We start from the raw sequence: 22,650 nt of genomic DNA, 5'->3' as shown, positions 1-22,650 counted from the left end.
CCAAAACTCCCCCGCGAGCCAGTACTTTTATTGCAGATTCTGCAGATTACTGTGTTAAAAATATATAATTAAATTCGATGTACATACCTTTTTTTTGTTGTTATCTGCTTGATGTATATATAGGCTGAAATGCAACGGTAGAATTCGATGTCACTATGAACGCACAGAAAACAGATCACACTCTGTATCTAAGACTTGATACAACTGTCTGTTCATGACCATAGAAAGGGCAATAATCTCTTGCAGCTATAACGGAAGGTCTTAGCCCTGAAGAAGGAACCCCTCTAGCTCTTTTTCTTGAATAGCCATTCTTTCATTCTTCTGTCCTTTAGACAAAAGATTCGAAAATCTGAAGGGTGTAACAAGATGTAAAGTTTCCCAGCAGAGAACCAAATGATTTTATTGCTTCCATCTGTTTTATGACACCAGGGTCTGCTACAATTTGTCAAGTGTTTCCAACAGAAATGAATTTATAAAGCAGAACAACTCTGTGAAGAACATGGAAAAAATTTTACAGTGCGTATCAAAATTAAAAGAAAAAATTGAAAAAAAGAGTATAATTGTTTGTATAAAAATTTTCAAATCGTCCGTTATAATATGCAACACTATGTTCTTTGCTGATACAAACAAAGTTAATTCGATCCATTTATCATAAAATTATGTTAGATACAGCAATTTTAAACACGATGCTTAAAATTGTTTAAGCGCCCTAACAGGAACAGACATTTAAACACAGAGTAACAATGGGCATTTAAACACGCACCAGCAGTGGGCATTTAAATAAACTCCGACCAGCTAAAGCTTACTACCATTTCAAAAGTCCAGCATTTAAAGGTTAAATAGTTCAGAATTACCTGTAGCCCATCTAATTTTGAATTGAATACATTCATGGTCATATTCTAGTCACCCTCATTCATTTTTCACCTGTGCATGTTCAATTCTGCTGTCCCTGCATAGCTGATGAATTGTCAGTTATCCTTGAATCTGGAAAGTGGACAGCAGACAGTTTTTTCAAAGTTTCCTTTTCAGCCTGAGTCTGTTGACCATCAGATACCTTAATGGTGTCTATCCTGTTAGTTGCCTGTCTTTCCGTGATCTTCACAAGTCTGCCACTGCCTGGTACAACAGATTTCCTCTAGCATTACCTCATTCATGAGAACCTTTTTGGCTCTCCCAGTTTCTTTGTTATAACTGGTGGAGGACTTTTGGTGGGTGTCCCAGTGTGTGTCCTCTTGGCTATATTATGTAAGCTTCTTGTTTTGATCCTGAGCCTGCTAAACTCCTAATTCCACCAAGGCACACACCTTGGTGACAGTGATCCTGGCCAGAGTGTTTGGTGATAGGGTGACGTGATGGCTTGTTGCAGTTGGTCAACAGCCAGATCTGCATCTTGTAGTGAGGGAATATTTTGCAGTAGTCTCAGAATTTACCTTCAGGTCATCTTTATATGACCCTAAGCCAGTTCTCTGGGTATCTTTAACAGCGACTTTCACTTTTGCTGTATTACCTACTTGAAAGCATATATGCCTATTATCTTATAGAGAACGCTTGTTACATACATATCAGTTATTTGCGAGGTTCCCTATTTTGTTGGTCCCTAGTGTCAAATTGATGACCTCTTTGTGCTGTGGCCCACAAAGATAGGGTCCTAATCGAGATTCAGTGTATTATTTTAAATTTGTTGTAACTCCTGGGTGGAAGAAATTGTTTTTGTAAGGATATCTGTTTCCTATTTGTCAGTCTTTGGGCTGCCCTGGCCTCCTGCAGGGTAAAAATTCTATAAAGATCTAAATGTGAAATGTGTTCTTTTGAGAAACTAAATATATTTTGAAGGAAAATCTTGACTCAGGGAATACTAAATGCTGATTCCACATACTAGGCTCATTGCATGCTGTTCTATGTAATTTGCTAATAGGATATATAAGGAGAATATGACAGCATTGATCGATTGAGTGATTATTGATTGACTGATTGATTGATTGATTGATTCATTCATTCATTCATTGTTGATTGACTGATTGATTGACTGATTCATTCATTCATTGTAACATTAAATTCTGTATTGAATGATGATGAAGTATGTATTGTCATGTATAAGGCGTCTGCATGACTAATAACAATGGGTTCTAGATTTTATGGGCTGCCTCTGTGATCTAGTTGTCAGAGTTCCTGGCTACAGATCCAGAGGTCCCGGGTTCGATTCTCGGCGCTGTCAGATTTTCTGAGAAGTAGTCAGTCTTGAAAGGGGTCCATTCAGCCACGTGAGGATAATTGAGGAGCTGTTTGAAGGATATAGCGGCTCCATTGTAGAAAACCGAAATTAAGGGGCATGGGAATCCATTGTGCTGACCACATGACACCCTCTGTCAGCAAAAGTTGGCACTAACTTTGCCAACAAGTGGAAGTTGCTCGGTCCATATAATTTGCTTGTGGACTAAAAGCCATGGAGTTTTTTTTCTTTCCTAGATTTGATGATTGAGTTTATTGGCACTTCTTTACAATTACAGTTGATTATAACAGCTTGAATGTTGAACTCCTTGCAAATGTTGTGTGAAGAACCTCTGTGAAGAGGAAGTGCCTCACTAATCACTGACTTATCTCTCCTCCTCCTCCTTGAATTCAAGTCAAAGTTAAAGTTACTTTACTACTGGCAGTTTACCACCAGTCAGTTCATCTTGGAGCCAGGCCCTTTGAGGACCATGACCAGAGACTTTCTTTTTTCCAACTGAACTTTTGTGATAATAGTCCTTATGTAAGATCCTCTCTGACAAGAAGATGGGTTTGTTCCTAATGAATATACTTGGCTTTTCATCAAATGTATATTTTGTACATATTACATGTTATTAAAAATTCTTCCTTTTGCACTACACACAAGTCCTCTGTCAATAAAAGCTTTACAGAGCAGATCATGCCTAACTTACGCTTCTTATCTTTGCACAGTGGCAATATTGTAACCAGTGAGGTTTATTTGCGGTGCGATTATTTCTAGATGAAAACTTATACCTTGAATTCACGAATCCACTGCCTTGTATTATAACTTCCACATGGCTTGCATAGAGAACACCATGTATAATAATTATTGTCCTCTGTTAGTCTAGTTATTGTCGCAGAAATGCCTTTGTTAATATTTGTTGCAGCGGGAATGACTGTTTACGTAGCCATTGTCTAGCATATGATCATATTCGCTTCTGCTATTATTCTGATTTTTAGGCAGTGTTTACCTAGCCGTTGCCTAGCAAATGATCGTATTCATCAGAGCATGTATTTTGTTTTCCTAAAACATGTTAGTTTTTCTCTGACAGATTTTAATTACTAAGAAAATGTACAGAAAATGACTTAGTTCTTTAAGTTAATTTGACATTTCACTAATCATTTCATAATTCCATTTTGTCTTTTGTTTGTCATACTGTTAACATGATGCCTAGAAGTCAGACACTTGGATTCAGGGCAAATATCACAGAGATGTCCATTGCTAGACATCATTGAGCACCAATCACTGACAGCCACATGCGTGCACCATGGCCAATTCCTGACAGCTAGGTACAAACACAACTGAGAGGAAAGGTTAGGGGTAGCGTTTTTTAATCAGGCTGCAATGAAGCTATATACAGAGAGCTGGCAAGCTCTTCCTTCCTGTTGTCAGAACCCAGAGCCCAGCAGTGTGTTTGTGACAACAAAGCCAACAAACAAGAATGATGTAACAGATTATGAAATGATAGTATGTACTTGTATTCAGTGTAATTTTTTGTAAATAATATTGTAGCGTGTTTCGTGTGTCACGCTACAAATAAGTTCACGCCGTTCTTTGATATAGCGAGTTTATTCTTATCGCTCGCCTTACACACTCTTTACAATCATTTGCACTTGCAGTGTTACAATCACTGCTTACAGTATTCGGCGAGACACTGGACTCTCTTCTCCGAAGGCTGATCCGAGACTCTCTTCTCCGGAGGCTTGATGACGGCTGGCTTCTTAGCTGGCTCTTCTGAGACTGAAGACTTCTCGTCGAAACTGGGCTTTTATAACCTTGGCCGCTGTTAGGCAATGAACCCTTTGTTATAACCATGGAGACTCCTGTTAGAACTACAATGGAGCAATTGTTGTCTCCTCTGTAATGGTCTATTCTAGCGTTTCCATAGCAGTGACTCTTCTGGACTGCAAACACGTTACAATATGGTTCAGTGTCTTATAAATCTAATTATCAATCCGAACCATGTCCAAACCCTGTCACGTGATGTACATTCGATAGCCAGTTTCACTTTTGCTAACTTTGTGTGCTACTAACTGATACATAGGGCAGTGAGGTTTAACTAACTGATGATATGTTTTCAGGCACTGAATATGAATGTAGATATTGGGATGCCTCACAACCAACTTGGGACACTATCAGGGACGTCCAATTATGGTTTGGATGCAGCATACCACTATATGCGATGGTAAGAATTCACTAGACACTTCTTTAAAACGCTGATTCTGTCTTATGGAGGAAGATGTGTGCAGAATTACATGCAGGTCTTTACTGTTGCATGATTCACCTTTTGTGGTAGAAGTTTTGCTTGGAAGCAGATTATGCGAGGGATATTTGGAAAGTAAAGATACAAGTCCAGTAAAAATGCAAGGGAATCCTCCCCCCCAGAAATCACAGTGCCTCGATGTGAGATAGGAACTGTATGACAGGGCAGAGTTCTCCAGCCACAGTCACAGCAACATTGTCTCATTTTGTGTGTTTAAATTGGCTGCGTCAATCCAAAATCCCGCCAAATGTGAGGTTCGTGCAGTAATTTGATTTCTTCACGCAAAAGGAGAAACTGCTGCTGAAAATCGTCGCCAACTTATTTGTGTTTACAGCGAAGATGTTATGAACAGGCAAAACGTAGCAAAGCGGTGTCATGAATTTGAAGTGGGAAGAAGCGATGTTTATGGTGAAATAAGGAGTGGAAGGCCATCCGTTGTCACTATGAAATCATCCAAAAAATTGATGAAAACTTTCATGCTGACAGACATTTAACTATCAGTGAACTTCAACAACAATGTCCAGAAGTGTCAAGAACTATTCTCCATGAAATTGTTACAAAAAGATTAGGCTATCGGGAACTGTGCATGCATTGGGTGCCAAAAATGTTGGCAGATGATCACAAGGAAAACTAAGTGGCTGCAGTGCAGGCATTCCTCACGCATTGTGAGGATCGAGGTGACGACTTTCTGGACTGTATTCTGATGGGAGATGAAACTTGGGTATCTCATCACACACCTGAGAATAAGTGACAATCAGTGCAGTGGCACCACACACACACACACACACCAGAATGAAAAAAATTCAAAACCTTACCATCAAACTGAAAAATCATGGCAACCATCTTCTGGGGCAGGAAGGGGCCACTTCTCGTCAGTTTCTTATCTCAAGGAGACACCATCAGTGCTGCTGCTTACTGTGAGATGCTGAAGAAACTGCATCGGGCTATTCAAAACAAGCAGAGTGGAATGCTGACATGAGGAGTCTGCTTACTGCACGATAACACCCATCCACACGCTGCTCATGCCACACAGGAGTTGTTGAAGTCCATCAAGGGAAGTATTGGCCCATCCACCACACAGCCCAGACCTTGCACCAAGCGACTATCACTTGTTTTCTAAATTGAAGGAAAGTCTGGCTGAAAGACTTTTCCAGATAATGATGTTCAAGATGTGGTGATGACGTGGCTAATAGAGCAGGAGGGAGATTTCTATGACGCTAGAATAAAGAAACTTGTTCCCAGGCTCACTGAGTGCATTGCGATCTATGGTTACTGTGTTGGAAAATAAATAAAGGTGTGTTGTAAAGGTGCTACAAATGAATCCAAAAAGAAATGCTTTACAGATATTTTCTGGACTTTGTATCTTTATTTTTCTAAATAACCTTCGTAGATGGTTCAGCATTCATTTTGAATAATATTTCTGGTCTTTTCAGTTTGACATGCAGACAGCCTTTTGAAGGTGCAGAAGGTAATTTACGGAGGCTGCTGGAAAAAAATACGCAGTGGTTGGAAGAGCACTGCAAGAGTCAGAACGATCAAGTTGAAGACACCTTATCAATTCATCATGCCGAGCATATTCACAGACTGTTTGCAAGATTCCTGTTACTTATTGATATTTGGTTCTTTGATAAAACGTCGCTGATCGAGAGTCATCAAGTAAGATTACTTATTAAGGAAATGCCCTTTTAGAGACCACTGAGTGATTTTGGGGATTGCTCATAGTGTGGATAATATGGATTTCCAAATTTTTGGATTATGTGTTGTTACTTATCTCTACTACTACTCTTCTTTATCACAGTGGGTAATTGAGAGTTTGCTGCAGTAGAATTAGTAAAGGAGCTTAATACTACTAGTTTTACTGAAGAAAAATATGTTGGAAGGCTGCAGATTATTCTGTATTCACAGAGTTATCAGAATGTTGATATAAAGAAATATTTCATTTTTGCACATCTAAATAAACAGTGCAGTTATCTTAAGGCTTGCTGAAAATCATTGAGCAGAAGAACTGGATGTTCCTCCCATCTAGTCAAACCATGGAGATTTGGACTTCTGGTGAAATTGACAGACCTGTAGCCTAAGATATTACAAATAAAACTTACCCACATTAGAGCAGGAAAATTACAACTTAGTGCAAGACTTGAGCATTGTCTTCAAAACTTCCACAGATATATTGCACATGAGATTAGAGTTTCAAATTTACTCTGTTTTTGAAAAAGAACTTCAACACAGTACTGGAAGCTTTTTATGGAGGTGCCAGAAATTCACGTATAACAACAGAAAGCATTTCCATAATCATCTGTAAACTGGGTAAGTTGTTTGTAATGTGCTAGACTGTATATTAGCCACCTTGCAATAGCCATCCAATCCCTGTGATGTGGCTAGATGTCGAGCCTCCAACTTTTCCACCAGAATGGCTGAATCTGATTTTCAGGAAGCTGTGAGATGATCATGTCATATTACTTGTTATCATAAAATTCAATATGCATGGAAGAAATTACTTTCTTGTATCTCTCCTTTTACTGCAGAATTGTTCAAAGTTACAGCATCGTATATTAGGTAGAATAGGTCCACCCTTACTACACAGCATCCACAGGTTGAGATTTGTGGTAATGAAATGTTTAGAAGAAGTCCTTGTTTAGTGTTTGTTTAACATAGTTATAGTATCATGTTGTGGGTTGCTTTTATTTTGGAAGTCAGTTTTATAATACAAGTGTCATGTATTAAGTTCTGTCAAAATGACTTGTATTATTCATTAGACCTTTAAACAGCAGGTCATGTCTATAAAGTTTTAGCTGAGTTTAAATTCAAAGAAAAGCATCTGTTTTCATGATCCAATTATAAACATAAGGAGTCAGTTCTGAGAAAAAAATTAAGGAGTTTTAATATTATTGGCCCTTAATGAATTTATTGACAAAACTTCATTTTGATCTGTGTGATAACTTGGAATACCAGTGGAAGTGAAATTCAGAATTTGGGTAATATAAATGGTTTTGCTATAGATTACCTGTTTTGTTGAAATTTAATATTGGAGCTTTAAAATAAAAGCCCAGATCAAAATAATACTTTTTAAAACTTAATTTAAAAACTATGCATTTTGTAATGATAGAGTTTGTTTGTGTGTATGTTGTATCTGTTATTTTTCAATGTGTGTAGGTCTTATATTTTATAATAAACATTTGTAGGTGTGCCATCAAATGCTATTAGATCTGCAGCATTGCTTAACGTACACAAAGCCATTCCCAAATGGTGATGACTGTGAGATGAAAGCAGGACAGCTGGACCTGGAACAACTGTCAATCTTCCAAGGAAGTGAGGAGATTCAAGATAGACCAGAATACCTCAGAGAGGATCTTGTCTTCAAGATGATTGTCATGTCACTCTTGTGTATGACGAAGTTGCAGACTAGTGGTAAGTTTGGTTTTATTGTGTCAGTTTTTTTATCTATTGGATGAAACTACATACAAAATGTCAGTTTTAAGATCCTATGAAGACAGGCGAGAAAGTTTGTTTTATAACAATGCCAAAACATATTATTGTTAGGAAATCCAGTTTGTGTTGCACCTGTATGTAATTGCTATTCATATTGTGTCTGATGCTATAGGCAGCCATCTTATATTTGTTGATTATTTAAAATGGAAAAGGTTCAGGTTGGGAGACAGAAAATTCTACTTGTATTATACAAGTGTCCAGAAAGTTATGTTTAGGTTTCAGGAGGCAATATTATCTTAAGTCTCTGTCGGTAAATTTCCAAGTGCAGTTCTTGTGTGGCATGACAGATGTGTAGCTGGTAACTTATTTTAACCCATACACCTCAGCATCTCTAGTTCATCCAAGTTGGTCACCTTCCCAGTACACCCATGCATGTCAATGTTGACATAACCCTGCAAGAAAAACTTATGGGGAGAAAAATTTGGTGCTTTGAGAGTCAGAGTGGTTGGGCTTTCTGTCCGCATCCTGTGTCCAGGAAACATTTAGTTTCAGTCACTATGGACAGTTCTGTTGTAAAAAGACAATGCTTGATCGTGCTGAAAAAAACTTCAGCTTTGTCTTTTACCAACGGCAGAAACGCGGTTTCTCCATCATATGAAGTGTTCCCAATGAATGTGGCCTCAGCAAAGAAAAATTGTTCTATAACTTTGTTAAAACTGGGCTCCACCTCACGTTAATATTTAACACAGCAACACATTACTTTGCAACTGCCTCAGACTTTTTGAGTTAGTTTTCATTTGAGTGTTTCTTTATTCTTTGTGTATAATTGTTAGGGAAATACATCCTTGTTGTACCCCAAAGTGACATCCTGGATGCACTGTATATTAGCAAAGTTTTTATGTCACATTTAAATTACTTTGACTTCATACATAATAATTCAGCAGAGAGGAGGAAAAACAGAAGGCATGAAGTGCTATGATGTAAAGAGAAGGTAGACTTACAAGAGCCCTGCTTCAAAATTATTAGTTGCTTCTTACATCTGTGTGCTTGAAAGACATAAGAAGATAATCTGTATTTGAGGGGAAAGACATTGTCTGTAGATAATTCTGAAAGGAGGTTTTTGAGTATTTTGAATTGAGAGAGGCATACAACTTTGTGTACAGGAGCCAGACGTTATGCTCATGCTGTCGGTGGAATCATTAGTGCTATGTTGTCAGCTGTGTCAAGGATGTGTTATGAAATAGGAATAAATAAGAATGAAAGCTATGAATTTCTTATAGAATTACTAAGGAGGGTGATAGTGTCAAACTGATATTTCCAGTTAATTTGTATTTTTAAACATGCATTTGGAAATTTTAAGTAATTTTTTCTTCTTCTTTAATTTAATTATAACAGTAGATTTCCCCAATACAAATATTATGTTTCTGAACATTATCCATTGCCCTATTTTTATCTAAAACACTGTCCTGTTTTTTTTAAAAACACACTGTTTCAGAGACTGGATTCTGTCTCCACCTTCAGGTAGAACATACTCAGTTTGGCTCAGTCGATAGTGGTAGACAGTGTTTTATATGAAAACAGGATGATGGATAAGGTCCAGTAACATAATATTTAAATTTATGTACCATTGTCACACAATTTTAGACCTTATTTAGTAGATTTCTCATGGCAGTTAGGAAAAGAATATATGAAATATGCAGAAAGATGGAAGATTGAGAAGTATTAATAATTTTATGTGCTCTCTGAGCATGAAGATTACAGGTTTTATCTTGGGGTTAAACAAGAAACATGTTTCATGATGATTTAGTTGTAGGTGCAATAATATCGTTCCTTTTTGCAGGTTCACAGCAGGTATCCGCTGTGGTTGCCTTCACATTAGCGATGTTTTCTCAGCTGGTCCAGCAAGTAATCCATCACATTCAAGATTCAGTTTTCAACATATCATTTCAGTCTTTACCTTCGCCTACTACCATTGCCTCCTCTTCACTTGAGCTAAACTTAACTGACTTCTCTGCTAGAGACGGTAATATTAAGATACCTCATGATGGAATAAACATCAGTCAGCAACCTTCAGATCAGTCCTGCACTGGTGAAAGTGCAGTGCCTTTGGTAAATGGATGTGCAGATGAGAATGACAGTCAAGAAGCCAAAGCTGTTATCAAGAAGAAGAAATCTAAACTATTGCAAAGGCTAAGGAAACGCAGGCGTAGGAGGAGAAGGCGACTGAACAGTTCTGAGGATTCTGATCTAAGTGATGGTAATGTTTGGTTTGTATTATGAAAACATACTGCCAGGGAATTTGAGGTTCTAACTGTGGTGGTTATGAGGAGTTCTGTTCATATAGTCTGTTGAAAGTCAACAGACGTTTCAGAGGAATATGTTGTTGCCATCTTTGGCATCATAGAATAATTCAAGCAAGAAACCAGCATGAACGAGGTAGCAAGCAGAGCTGTGCTTGCCTTATTTTTCATCTTTGAAGGTGGAGGCTACACATTCCTCTGAAACATCCTTGAATTTTAATGGACTATACAGTGTTATATCTCAGAAGATAGGGATCTACTGTCATAAAAGTTGAACAAACTTTTGAGTAATTCCTTCATGGCTATGGTTGAATTTTGGCTTTCAGGTGTGAACCACATTAGAATTTTCTTAAGTGACATTAGAAAAATCATCACCACCGATTGTACGTGGTGAAGGATAGTTGCAGTAGTTTCAGTAATCAGAGCAGCTGCATTGTTTATTGATTTATTAATGCACGAGTGACAGGATGCCCCAGCATTATGGTTGCTTAGAAATTTTACCACTACATTGGCTTCGGCCAGAAAGTCTGGTAATTCTAAGTTGAAGCAGCTATGTTATGTATTCAAGTAATCAGGTTTCCTGAGTAATATACTATCAGTACAACACTGATTCTGTTATTATACAGACATGTGGTTGCATGTTTTGATCCTAATACATCATCACCATATCATAAATATTCTTTTAACAACATGATCACTAAAATGTATGCGCATGTATTATGGCTGTATTATATTTAATGTTGTCACATGAGTGAGGGGGTTTGGGAGTATTGTGTACACAGCTCTTCTGAGCAAAGCCATGACTTCCCCCTTTCTGGATGGTTCTGGAAGCTAAAGCTGGCTGAGGTGTTTCATCTAGGGTCAGGAATATATTGCACCAGAATGAAGTGTTGTTGAGACAGTGAGAAGTGGCAGTTTTGAGTTGAGTCTGCACATAGAAATTGCATGCAACATTCATGTGTGGTAAAACAGTGCCACAAAAAGTAAGCAGTGAGTCCTGAGCTGGTAACAATAAGATGGATTGCAAGTAGGCAGTGTAGTGGTGTCCTGTGACATAGTAGTGAACTAAAACAAACTGATGTCAAGACCATAAGCGATAAACTGAAATACTGTTCCATAAAAGGATGAACATTACATCTGATGTTAAAAGTCAAATTGAAGATGGATCCTGTATCCAGAAAGTTCTGAAGTAGAAAAATAAGATAAGCACTAACAAAGAATGATGTGTCAGCGAAACTTGCAGCTTGTAAAGAAGAAGTGAGATAAGTGCCAACCAAGACCAGCTTGTGGCTGGCCAAAACCAACTGCCAGCCTGCCAAAAAGAATTTAAAAGTGAAATAAGTGACATAAAGACTGCCCAGAGTGAATTTGAGGGAGCAGTAACAGACCTCCTAGATAGACAATTTAGGGCACCATGGTGGTGGTTCAGCAACAGGCCTTAACTTTTCATGAGGTCAGTAATGAGCTGCAGGGGACACAGAGTTGACTTGACATTGTGGCAAATTGCTGCAACTTGAGAGTTGCACAATAGGAGTTAGAGATGCAGCTGGCAGCTGTTGAAGCCCAGATTAGAAATGTAGGTGGTAAGAACACAGGACCTGGTGCTGTCATAGTGAAGCACTGAAGTTTAGTGACTCCACGTTGTAGTCAAGTTGCTGCCATCAACTTGAGCAGTTGAGACCAGGTGTTGGCCAGATGTGTCACCATGGTCTGCTGTGAACATGTTATGTGGGCAGTGCCCGATGATGTTTTGGAACCTCAAATTCCAGGGACTCAGTAGCTCATTGAACACCTGCAAAAGGTGATGTCTGGCATAAGGCTGAACCCTGAACACAGGAGAAGCATGTAAGTTGGAGAAGTTAATTGTTTAATTCCAGAATATTTTCACAATGAAGAGCAGTTGATATGGGTGGACTGAAAGAGTTTCCCACAGCCTCAACACTGGCAGTGGCTGTCCAGTCCATTAGTCCACACATAGACTTCCATTGGCAAAGCAGTCTGTTATGAACTGAAGTACTGCTCCAAAGCAGGATTAACATTACAATATGTTGATTCTGTTTAGATTGAAACTAATGGTGATGTACGTAATTTTAATATATTGTCACGTGTTAGGTGTATGTCATGCAACAGATAACTTCGTGCTGTTCTGGATATAGTGAATTTATTGAACACTCGCTCTCACAAATTATACAGTTTACAATTTTCCAATTACTGCCATCTGCAGTATCACAGATACTTCTCCTGTAGTCATTTCCATTCGCTCGGCGAATGCTAGATTGCAACTGACTGGTTACTCTCTCTCTAGTAACTCACTTCTCACTCACTACTGAATAGTGTTTGCTGCTCCTTATTTAAGCTCGGCACGGACAACACAGAAAACAATTACGTGATAGGTACCAATGTTGCGTAACGTCGTGTTTACCAGTTGCCTAGCAGCAGTCACTGTATGGGCTCCCCTGTTGCATGATGTCACAGCCTAGCAGGGAGGGGTGTTTACCGAGCGTTGCGTAATGATAGGAGTGGAGAATGTGACGTCACTCATGGAAACGCAGAGTTCACGTGACCCCTACTTCCTGTTGCGCCACCTACATCACACTATTTTAAAGGAGGGTTGCTTGTAACAAGACACTTAATAGCATTATGAAAGGAATATTATGGAACAGAAATATAGCAAAACAGCAATCTACAAAGTATATTTTAAACCCATGGTAATGTATAATGCCAAAACATGTATTTTTACAAAGAGAAACAAAAACAAAATCTGACAGTTGTAATGCCATTCAGTTTGATAGAAGTCCACAGGCATTTTTGAGGAGCATATGGCCTCCATCTTCAGGGCAGGGCATGAAGCTGACCGCTCACCTCCAAATAGTGCCAAGGTCAAGAAAACATGGGTCTGTACATTCACTCCCTCATATGCCTTCATGGCATAGTGCTTAATTACTTAAGCACAGGGAGAACTTTACCTTGGATCAGAATAGAAATTACCTTCAAATTATCACTGCAAAATTCAGTTTAAAAAACTTTCATTGATGAAACTGTCCAGAAACATAGTTCCAAACACAGCCTAGGATTTTCAGGGCAATGGGAGTGGTAGTGGAAGGAATCTCTTCTTTATTTTTTCATAATCAGTTAATTATGATTAGAAATTGTTATATCATGCATATTGTTACCGGCATAGAATATGACTCATCTGTCAGTGCCAGTGACTCTGAAGAACGTGTATTTGTTCAACCATTTTGAAGGTTCCTTTGATAAAGATTAAAATGTAATGCTAGAACTATTGTGTGATGTTATATTTGAGGTTATCATGATTGTGAATATTATCTGTCAGAGTGCACAGTGCCACATCCCTGAAGTCCCTTATCATAGTTACTGTCTGGTGCATTATGTATGACATAAACCTCTAAAAGAAAGAAAAAAAAAAAAAGAAATTGGCTTTGGAGGAAGGTTATGCATTCAAATGAATGAATGTATGAGGGGTGGGCCACAATAATATGGCCCTTGCACCACAACCATCAATGATGTATAAGGTTATGCATTTAGTTAAGGTGGCAGTGAACGTTTTAATGGTCTGTCCCATGTTCCATTGGCTCCACTGAGTCATTTAAGCAGGGTCTTGAGCAGTCAGTAATTACTGAGCTGTTCGAAATCCCCTTTTATGCTTTACAGAAGCCTGTGAGTGAAATTAATATAAAATCAGATCAAACAGTGTGTTTGTACTGGACAATGCCAGGTGCACAGTTAATGGTGTTGTGTGTTTATTCTTATTTGTGTGATGTCTTTTGCTGTTTTCATATTTCAGACAAATTCTTTATGTATTTTTGTGCTAAGTGGATAGTAATTTGCTTTAATCTTGTTATTTATTTTAGTTAATTAAATTTTTTATATTGAACATTGTGTTTATTTTACATGTTTTATCAACTTTTTTACAATGTTTTTAATTTCACAGGCGATTACCCATATGGTGATGGCACCTCAAGTTCAGATGATGGGGAGTCAGATATAAATGAGAGTAAAGAACCAGGCTTGGATTTGAGCTCCGATGATGATGAGGAAGATGATGAAGAAGATAATGAGGAGGGTGAGATTTCAAAAGAACTGCATAGAAATTCTGATAGCCCCATATTCACTGAAATCACTGTAACCAATGGCAAAATGTGTGGCAGTGTTGCCAAAGATGAATCAAATAAATGCAATGGCTTGAAATCTGTGAAGAAAGCTGACATGTTGAGAGAAACCATCACCAGTCCACCCACTAATATCAATGGCTTGGGTGAGGATGAAGGCAGTTGTTCTGATGGTTTGGTGATTAGTAGTAACAGTTCAAATAATTTGGAAGTTGTAACAGGTAAAGAAATCAACACTGAAGACAGAAACATAGATAAAAGCAGAATGAAGAATGGTCAGATGCTGGATCCAGCAGATGTGATTGAGTTGGTTACTGAAGAGGGGCTGCTGGTCGCAGTCAAAATATGTGCTGACTGGCTTCATGGAGATAGTGACATAATAAAAGCTTGTGGACGTAGCTCATGCACTCTTCTGTCCAGATTTATAGTGCTGTTGAACCTCATCAATGTGAATGCAGATGCATTTGAGAAAGGTATGTTAACATAATTGTACAAATTAATTTTATTTATATATGGTTTATTTACTGTCATTATCTCAGACTGTATAGTATTGAGTTGTACAGTGACTTGTGAGTGATTACTTGGAAAGGATTTGGAAAATAGTGATCATGGCATGATTGAGGTATGATCCTGGCATTTGCCTGGAGGGACTGTACCAGCCTAGATTTGAAATGGGTGCCTATTAAATGTGTCAGAAGCGTTATTGCTTCAGACAACTTGCTTGCTATGCAGATGTGTTGATCATCTGAGGTAGAGGAGCAAAATATACATACCAAAACACAGACCTTGTTTTGCTGGCCATTTAGTAAGAACTGGAATGTCCATTTATAATTAACCTTGAGAGACAATTTAAACATCCATGTTATAATGTTACCTGAAAAGATTACTGAGTATTATTAAAAAACCCCTCTTGCAGCGCATATGTACAACAGCTATGCAAGACAACAGAATTACACAAGAATATTGTCTTTTAATTCATCTATCTTGATCAGATTCATGCAGAACCGATTCAAGCAGGAGGTGAAATATTATGTTCTAAGATCCATAATCTAATTAATTCTCTTTGGAATAAGGAAATATTGCCTGATCAGAGGAAAGAATCTATTATTGCACCAGTTGATGGGAAGGGTGATAAAACTGTAGAAAAAGAAAACGAATTATTGGCGTGTTTCTCATGGTGACAACCCTTTTTTTAAGTTCCGTAGACAAAACTAAATTCAGAGCTTTGGGTCTGGTTTGAATTTCACCTCATTTAAAGCTAAGTTCAAGCCTGCACTGGGCTATAAATTTTTTTATCATCCAGAAGAAATTAACTACATTACATCACACAATAGCAATGTAGTGCTGATAAACTCAGCTTATTTTCATTAGTGTATTTTGTTTGAATTATGTGTATTAGGGCCGCTTTTGTATTCCTGATGAGAAAAGAAAATGGTCAGTATTAAAAATTTCTCAGCTTCCTCATTTTTAACAACTGACTTATTTTTCTACCTTAAGTGTATGTTACAAAATACATTTTACAGTTACCTGAAATTAAGTTAATTAATTGCAGGATCAGGTGTTGGCCAGTTTCTGAAGTTGAAAAATATTAAGGATGTATTCAGGAGAGTTCCCTTGCCAGAGGATGTGATGTTGAAAGGTCTGCCAGTGTTAAAGAATAGCCATGATGCTATGGATTGGGAATACCTGCGCCATCACTGTCTGAATACAAAAGAAGAAGTAAGTGTTACAATGTATCGAGATTTTCTGAAGCTATCACAATGTGATGTGTGAATAGAGGTTATGATTAGAGGCAGAAAGTCTGAACTGTAAATGCTTGTGTTGCAGTTCTGTTTTTATTTTTTTAGCCAATTTATTAGTTCATGTAAAATACAATAGATTATATGAACAAGTGTATCTAGGTTGAAACTAAAATTAAGATTGTTGTAGCAGATCCAGCCTAGCAGTCAGGGGAGTATAGAACTATTTGTAATTTGTATGGAAGGTCCAGAAAATATTACAAATTGTATAATACAGTGAAACCCGAGGATGTTGGCCACATGTGATTGTATTCTAGTGCAGCCAGCTTACAGAAAATAGCATTAAAATTCCCAGTACAGCATTTTCATCCCTAACATATTACATTGCAAAATGAAGTTTGTACCACAAATTGTCAGTGAAAAATCCGTCGAGTGTAACAATGTTTTTAGGTCACTTATTTATCTCACTTGCCTTACATGTTTCGGTTCAAGAGAAACCATCATCAGAGGCACGTATTATAAACACACGACAACACTGGCGTTGTTTAATGTACACAGTATGTAAGCTGCGTTACAGGTGTCGAAGTGTAAAAGCACAACACTTTCTAGTAGCATTGAATGCACGTACAACTCTTGCATTCCATCTGAAAATTGCCCTCAAATTGAGCCGTCAATGTTAAAATATTTAAAAGTTTAAAACATCTAAAGTAAAATGTTCGGCTTCTTCTTGTTGATTCGTCCCGATGATGGGAAATGTCAACTTGATGTTGTGTAGGCTTATGGTCGGATGTTTCTTACGCGTTGTGTGTTGTGAAACAATTCAAAATGAAGTTTGTACATTTAAAATAAACATGATTCAGGCGTTCTTATTTAAGATCAAAATGATAATGCTACACAAGATAAGTATTGTTGAAATATGCAGAATAGTAAATTTCGACAAATTATTGTTTAGTGAATTATTGTAATGCAGAGATTATGATATATGAATTTGTGACATGTGACTTAACCAGTATACTAGTCCCTTGTTCTAAGCAAATATCCATGCCATAGTGATGAGCAATTGTTTGCTGATAGATACTTCACCAGTTGAATTTATTACTTTAATTTAAAACCTAGTTAATTTAAGTAATTAGTTTTGCATACATTTTGCATGCTTTTTGTTGAACTTCACTATGCACTTTGAACACTACAGATGTGATGTGATGTCCACAGAATAATGGGTTGTGACAGGTTATTTCATTAAAAAAATTTTGCCTTAACTGGAGGAGGAAAGAAAAGAGTTCCACTTCTGATCACAAGACAGGTGCTTAGCAAGTGAAGAAGGAAAAGAAACTGTACATTGGTGGTATGAATTTTACCACATTAACTAAAGTCTCACGGAAATTTTCTGAGAGTAGACTGCCTGGTTGTAAAAACTTTCGTTGTCCATTGTATAGTACATATTGCAAAACAGAAAGGAGAAAAGGTTTTAGTAGGCAAACATAAAGAAGTGAGTTCAGGAAATTTTCTTTGTAGGCTTGTGATCTGGTGCCAAAAAAGAAATTACAAGTCATTCCAGGACAGTGGTTAAGACACAATGGTTAAAATAAGTGTAATCTGCAGGAGGATGGTCACGATACAGGATAGACATGTGGCCAAGATACAAGGGTTCAGCCGTGAATAAATACATACAATTTTGCTGGTCCTGTGGAAAACCTCAACGATTTCACTTTTTCTTTACATATGTAAAAAATTTGCTTCTTGTATGCATATCATTACATATCATGTGGTCTGTTGCTGCATACTGCTTGAAGAATACGTCATGAGCATTGCACAAAAATTAATCCTGTTAATTGAAGCTGGAGGAACCAAATTTCCACATTAATTGGCAACTTCATATAATTGGATAATATTGCGTGGGTGTAATCTTATAAATTATCAGCTGAAAACAGTTAAGCAAAAATGTTGGATTTGGGGTTCTCAAAGTGGTGGTTATGAAGAGTTCTTTCTGGGATATAATACTGTGTAGTCATAAACATCACTTGTTTGCTTGATACTTGTTTCATGCCTGACTTACTGTTCAGCCCTGAAAATGTGGCATTTGTTCCTCTGAAATGTTGATTGATTTTCACTGGACTATACAGCACTATATCCAAGAATACAGAACTCTTCAGTTCGCTAAAAGTTTTATATTAAATTTGAGGTTCTCATGGCACTGACTATGGAAAGTGCTGTTTTCTGGGATGTGACCCTATGTAGCCTGGTAGAAGTTTCCTGACATTTTGGAGGATTTAACTACCTCCATCCTCAGGGGTGAAGAATAAACCAAGCAAGAAGCAAGGGAAGTTTGCTCTAAGTAAATTCCACTATACTACAAGTATATAGAAGTATAAGTATACATTCTAGAAGATAGTACTTGTCAAGAATTTTGTAACTTTTCTTATGAATTAATGTTTCCGTTATATGTCAGAAGTGTTTATGTGTACACATTTTTATTGGATCTCCAACAACATAACCAGAATCTTGCTCCTGTAAATGAAGTTTTGGGTGAAGCATTTTTTTGTACCATCATACATAGATATAAGTAGTTTTGTAGCTTTCTTGAAGACGTGTGTTTAACTTATTTAGGTGCCTTCTGATATTAAGTGAAAAGACCAGATCTTGAACCCATATAGTATTTTTAATACCAGTAGGAGAACTGTCACTAAATACTCAAGTTTGTATAGTATTTTATTTAAGCATCTTGCTGCATTAATATATCTTTTGTACACACATATTTCCATCTTAAACTCAACTTATTATCTGGTCACCCTTCTTCCTCACTACATGTTTCGGCCATATACGACCATTATCAGGTGTTGTCTTGCTAAAATTGTTGCTTTGATGTCAAAATTACATATCGTGTGTGAATACAATATTCCCTAATTAAAATAAATTAACCAGAATTAAAACTATTAGGGTGTTATTTAATCTTAATTTGGGTTAATTTATTTTAAATAGGAAATACCATGTTCACATGGGATATGTAATTTTGACATACATCTAGGATCTTGTGTGAACCGATGTATCAGAGGAAAGTGTTGTGTATTGCTCCTGTTACGCATGCAGTAACAGGAGCAAAACACAACACAGAACACGATACACAAATGTANAATACAGATTTTAGTCATTTTAGAATGAAGACATCGTGGCATGCAGTACAATAGTTTAACGTGCATAAAGACACCTGAGGATGGCACATTAGTGCTGAAACATGTAGTGTGGAAGTGAAGAATAAGGTGAAAAAGTGTATACACTGTAAGACGGTTAGCATAAACCATGGACATGAATCAGTGTAACAGGACGCTAAAATATAACATTATCGGTAGTTTTCCTCAGTTCGTTGTTTTTCAGATATCACATTTGACAGTTCAGATGAATATGCAGTCATATGTTTGTGGGTTACAGGCCTTGTTGCGTGTATACAAACTGGTAGAATTTGGCCACTTCCTCGCTTCCATCCCAGATACAGGAGTGAGTTATGACTCAAAACAGAAGCTTTTCAGCATTACCAGTGAAACTGATGGTGCTCCAGCTGAAATGTCTGAGGATAAAATTAAGGAGACTGTTGCTGCCAATGTGAGTGTTACATTTCTGATTTACTTGAATTTTATGCAAATCAGTGATAAATGTTTGTTCCATTATGATGTGAACTAACATTTGGTAGCATGATAGCAAAATAATTTGTCAGCTTCCTTCCCTGCACTATCAGATATTAAATTATTATGTTTAATATTATGACACGGATATGAGCCAGAGTAGCACAGTCGGTATAGTGACTGCCTACAGGCTGGAAGACTGAGGGGTTGGATTTCGAGTCCTGGTAGGGTCAGAATTTTCTCTTCTCTGTATCATTATCATCCAGACTGGCTCTGTGGCCCACCCAGCCTCCTATCCAATGGGTATGGTGGGGGCTCCTTCCCCAGGGGGAAAGCAGCAGGGGTGTGAAGCTGACCACTCACCTCCAGCTAGTGCTGAGGTCAAGAAAATGTGGATCTATACTTCTGCTCCCCCATATGCCTTCATGGCATAGTGCTTAATTAGCTAAGCACAGGGACAACTTTACCTTTTTATGACAGGGATGCATGCACATTTTGACAATGCAATTGGCAACTGCACAGACACACATGACTTTGCTGATTGTGTCATGGTAGTCCTTGAATGCAATACACCACTCATATACCTGTGCCTTAACAGTGTATTGTCCATGAACTGTGGTCTTAGTCTTTGCTGAATATCAGTCAGTCCTGCATATTCTTTCACCAAAGATTCGACAGTACATTCCTTCTCTATCTTTTTACTGATTTATATGCACAGCATCTTCCAGCAGGGCAAAGTGCATGTGCCAAGTACAGTTCATATGTGGAGGAGAGGCCTATGAAATTACTGTTCATCAGTGACTCTGATACTCATCGTTGCTTAATGAGAAAGAGCAAAAATTCTGTGTCAGATTTGAGCCACATACATACAGCACTATGGAAGAAAGTTGACGTGTTGAGAGAATGAGCCGTGGTAATGCCTCTAAACATGTGATATAGAGGCAAATGCCTCCAGTAATGATCTAACCACCTTAGTGATGCTGGGAGAGTCTGTTTCTGAGATATTGGCATCTATGAAGCAGACTCACTACCCCCTGTGGTATGATAATGAGGATTGTGGCCGTTCTGATATTAATGACAGACCTTTAGTTTTTCAGTTGTTACGCGGTTTCCTGTCATCCGTTGCTTTTAGAATGGGCCATAATTGTCACTTAGACATTCCTTTGTGGCTCTTCTTAGTGTAAAAAAAAAAGTAAGTAAAGCTATCCCTGTACGAGGCCGTGAAGGCCCATAGGGTTGCGAGACATTGAGGGTCCCACATTATCTAGACAATCGGCTCAAAGATGGCGGTAAGATTTTCAGCCTTACGCGCTGACCGCGCTTTACTCCCCAAGAAAATTATTTAATTAATTCCTGGTACTCATTTCTGTTAGAGGCTGAGTAAACCCCAGGGCCTAGTGCAGCTGGAAGGATTAGGTCAACTGAAAAAAATCCAATGACCTAATCTGGATTTGAACCCGCGACCTTCCAGCTTGTAACGTAGCACCTCTACCACTACGCTACCGCGTACCATGGCTCTTCTTAGTGTATTTACATTTAAATTAAAATTGTTTGCTAGATTACTGAGAGTAGTTGCTTGAGAGTAAGATTTCTTGCTTTGAGATTGTCTTCAAGTGATATTGGTATGGATAATACTTTTTTGTATAATTATTTCTTAGAGATACTGATACACGTCTCAGTTCGGATCCTTTTCTTCGGGTATCGAAAAGTGTTGTCATTATAAGTTTTGTTCTGTTATGAAATATGTGTTCCGCTAGTTCTTTTCAGGTGAAAACTTGTCTACATAAGCTGTTATTCTACCCTTGCAAATAGTGTTATGCCACATTTTAAAAGCAGAGCACATATTTCCATCATATCCATTATTAGTCATCTGTCAGGCAGTACAGTATGAGCATGACAGCTGTTGTGGTTATGAAATGTAGTTTCAGAACATTTAGAATTTGAGTCAGGCAAAATTGTGAAGGCATGAAACATGTAAGTGAAGGGGAGTTCTCTGTTTAATGAAGATTCAGGAGATGTTTTAGTTTAGTCATTAAGCCTTCAATCAAGCATTTAATCCCCTTTGTGTACTGTATCCTTCCATAATATTTTTAAACATCCATTTAATCTTTACAGTGACATTTTTAAGTGTACATAAATAAATGTCAGACCGCCTCTGTGGTCTAATGGTCAGAGTTCTTGGCTACAGATCTAGAGGTCCTGGATTCGATTCCCGGCACTACCACATATTCTGAGAAGTAGTGGGTTGGAACGGGGTCCACTCAGCCTCATGAGGATAACTGAGCTACTTGAATGGAGAAGTAGCGGCTCCAGTCTAGAAAACCGAGATTAACAGCCATAGGGATCCGTTACGCTGACCACGTGACACACACTATCCACTGAAGTTGGCACTAACTAACTTGAATAACATACCCTTAGAACCTTTTTTTCTTCCAATGGATATGGTTACAGCATTTGAAACTGTAGGTTGACCCCTCCCAAGTGGGTATTGTAGTGGGACATAACATATGTTTTTGACTTCCGTGGCACTACTTATGAACACGTGCATCTCACCTGTGTGGTATGTGGAGTCTTCACTTTCTTCTTCTTGTGTCAGATCAGAACTCATACATCCCCCAAAATTTGACTAAACCATTCATCCTTTTCAGTTTTCTGGCTTTCATAAAGGGAGAAACAATCTTTCTGTTGACAAGTAGGGTGCCATCACAGCCTGTTGCCTATGATTTCAGGAAACCCACTAGCTCAAAAAAAAAATGAAATACGTGACTGAGGCTCAGTAGAGGTTCCACAAGTTTGTTGCTGTAACAGTAACACTAGACTTGTATTTTGGATGCAATTAGTTTGAATGTCAACTCTGATGTCTTCTGTCCAGATTGAGGTTTTTCTCTGCATTCTGCCTGCTTCATGCTTATAAATTTATT

At 37.9% G+C, this 22,650-nt stretch overlaps 1 protein-coding gene and 1 pseudogene across 2 annotated transcripts in view; both read left to right on the top strand.

Annotated features, from left to right (window-relative positions):
• LOC111865579 (protein SMG5) overlaps positions 1-22,650 on the top strand; it is an 89,758-nt gene that overhangs the window by 16,315 nt on the left and 50,793 nt on the right. For both annotated transcript variants that reach the window (XM_023853735.2, XM_023853734.2), the window contains exons 5-11: positions 4,333-4,436; positions 5,948-6,170; positions 7,697-7,922; positions 9,784-10,200; positions 14,196-14,846; positions 15,926-16,092; positions 19,539-19,709. In XM_023853735.2, coding sequence (XP_023709503.1) covers positions 4,333-4,436; positions 5,948-6,170; positions 7,697-7,922; positions 9,784-10,200; positions 14,196-14,846; positions 15,926-16,092; positions 19,539-19,709 — 1,959 coding nt within the window. The remainder of the gene's footprint in view (positions 1-4,332; positions 4,437-5,947; positions 6,171-7,696; positions 7,923-9,783; positions 10,201-14,195; positions 14,847-15,925; positions 16,093-19,538; positions 19,710-22,650) is intronic.
• LOC111865581 lies at positions 2,929-3,098 on the top strand (annotated as a pseudogene).

This window comes from Cryptotermes secundus, unplaced genomic scaffold (assembly GCF_002891405.2).
Source record: "Cryptotermes secundus unplaced genomic scaffold, Csec_1.0 scaffold1019, whole genome shotgun sequence".
Taxonomy (NCBI): domain Eukaryota; kingdom Metazoa; phylum Arthropoda; class Insecta; order Blattodea; family Kalotermitidae; genus Cryptotermes; species Cryptotermes secundus.
The sequence above is the reverse complement of the archived record's forward strand: the minus strand, read 5'-3'. Positions and strand labels throughout refer to the sequence as shown.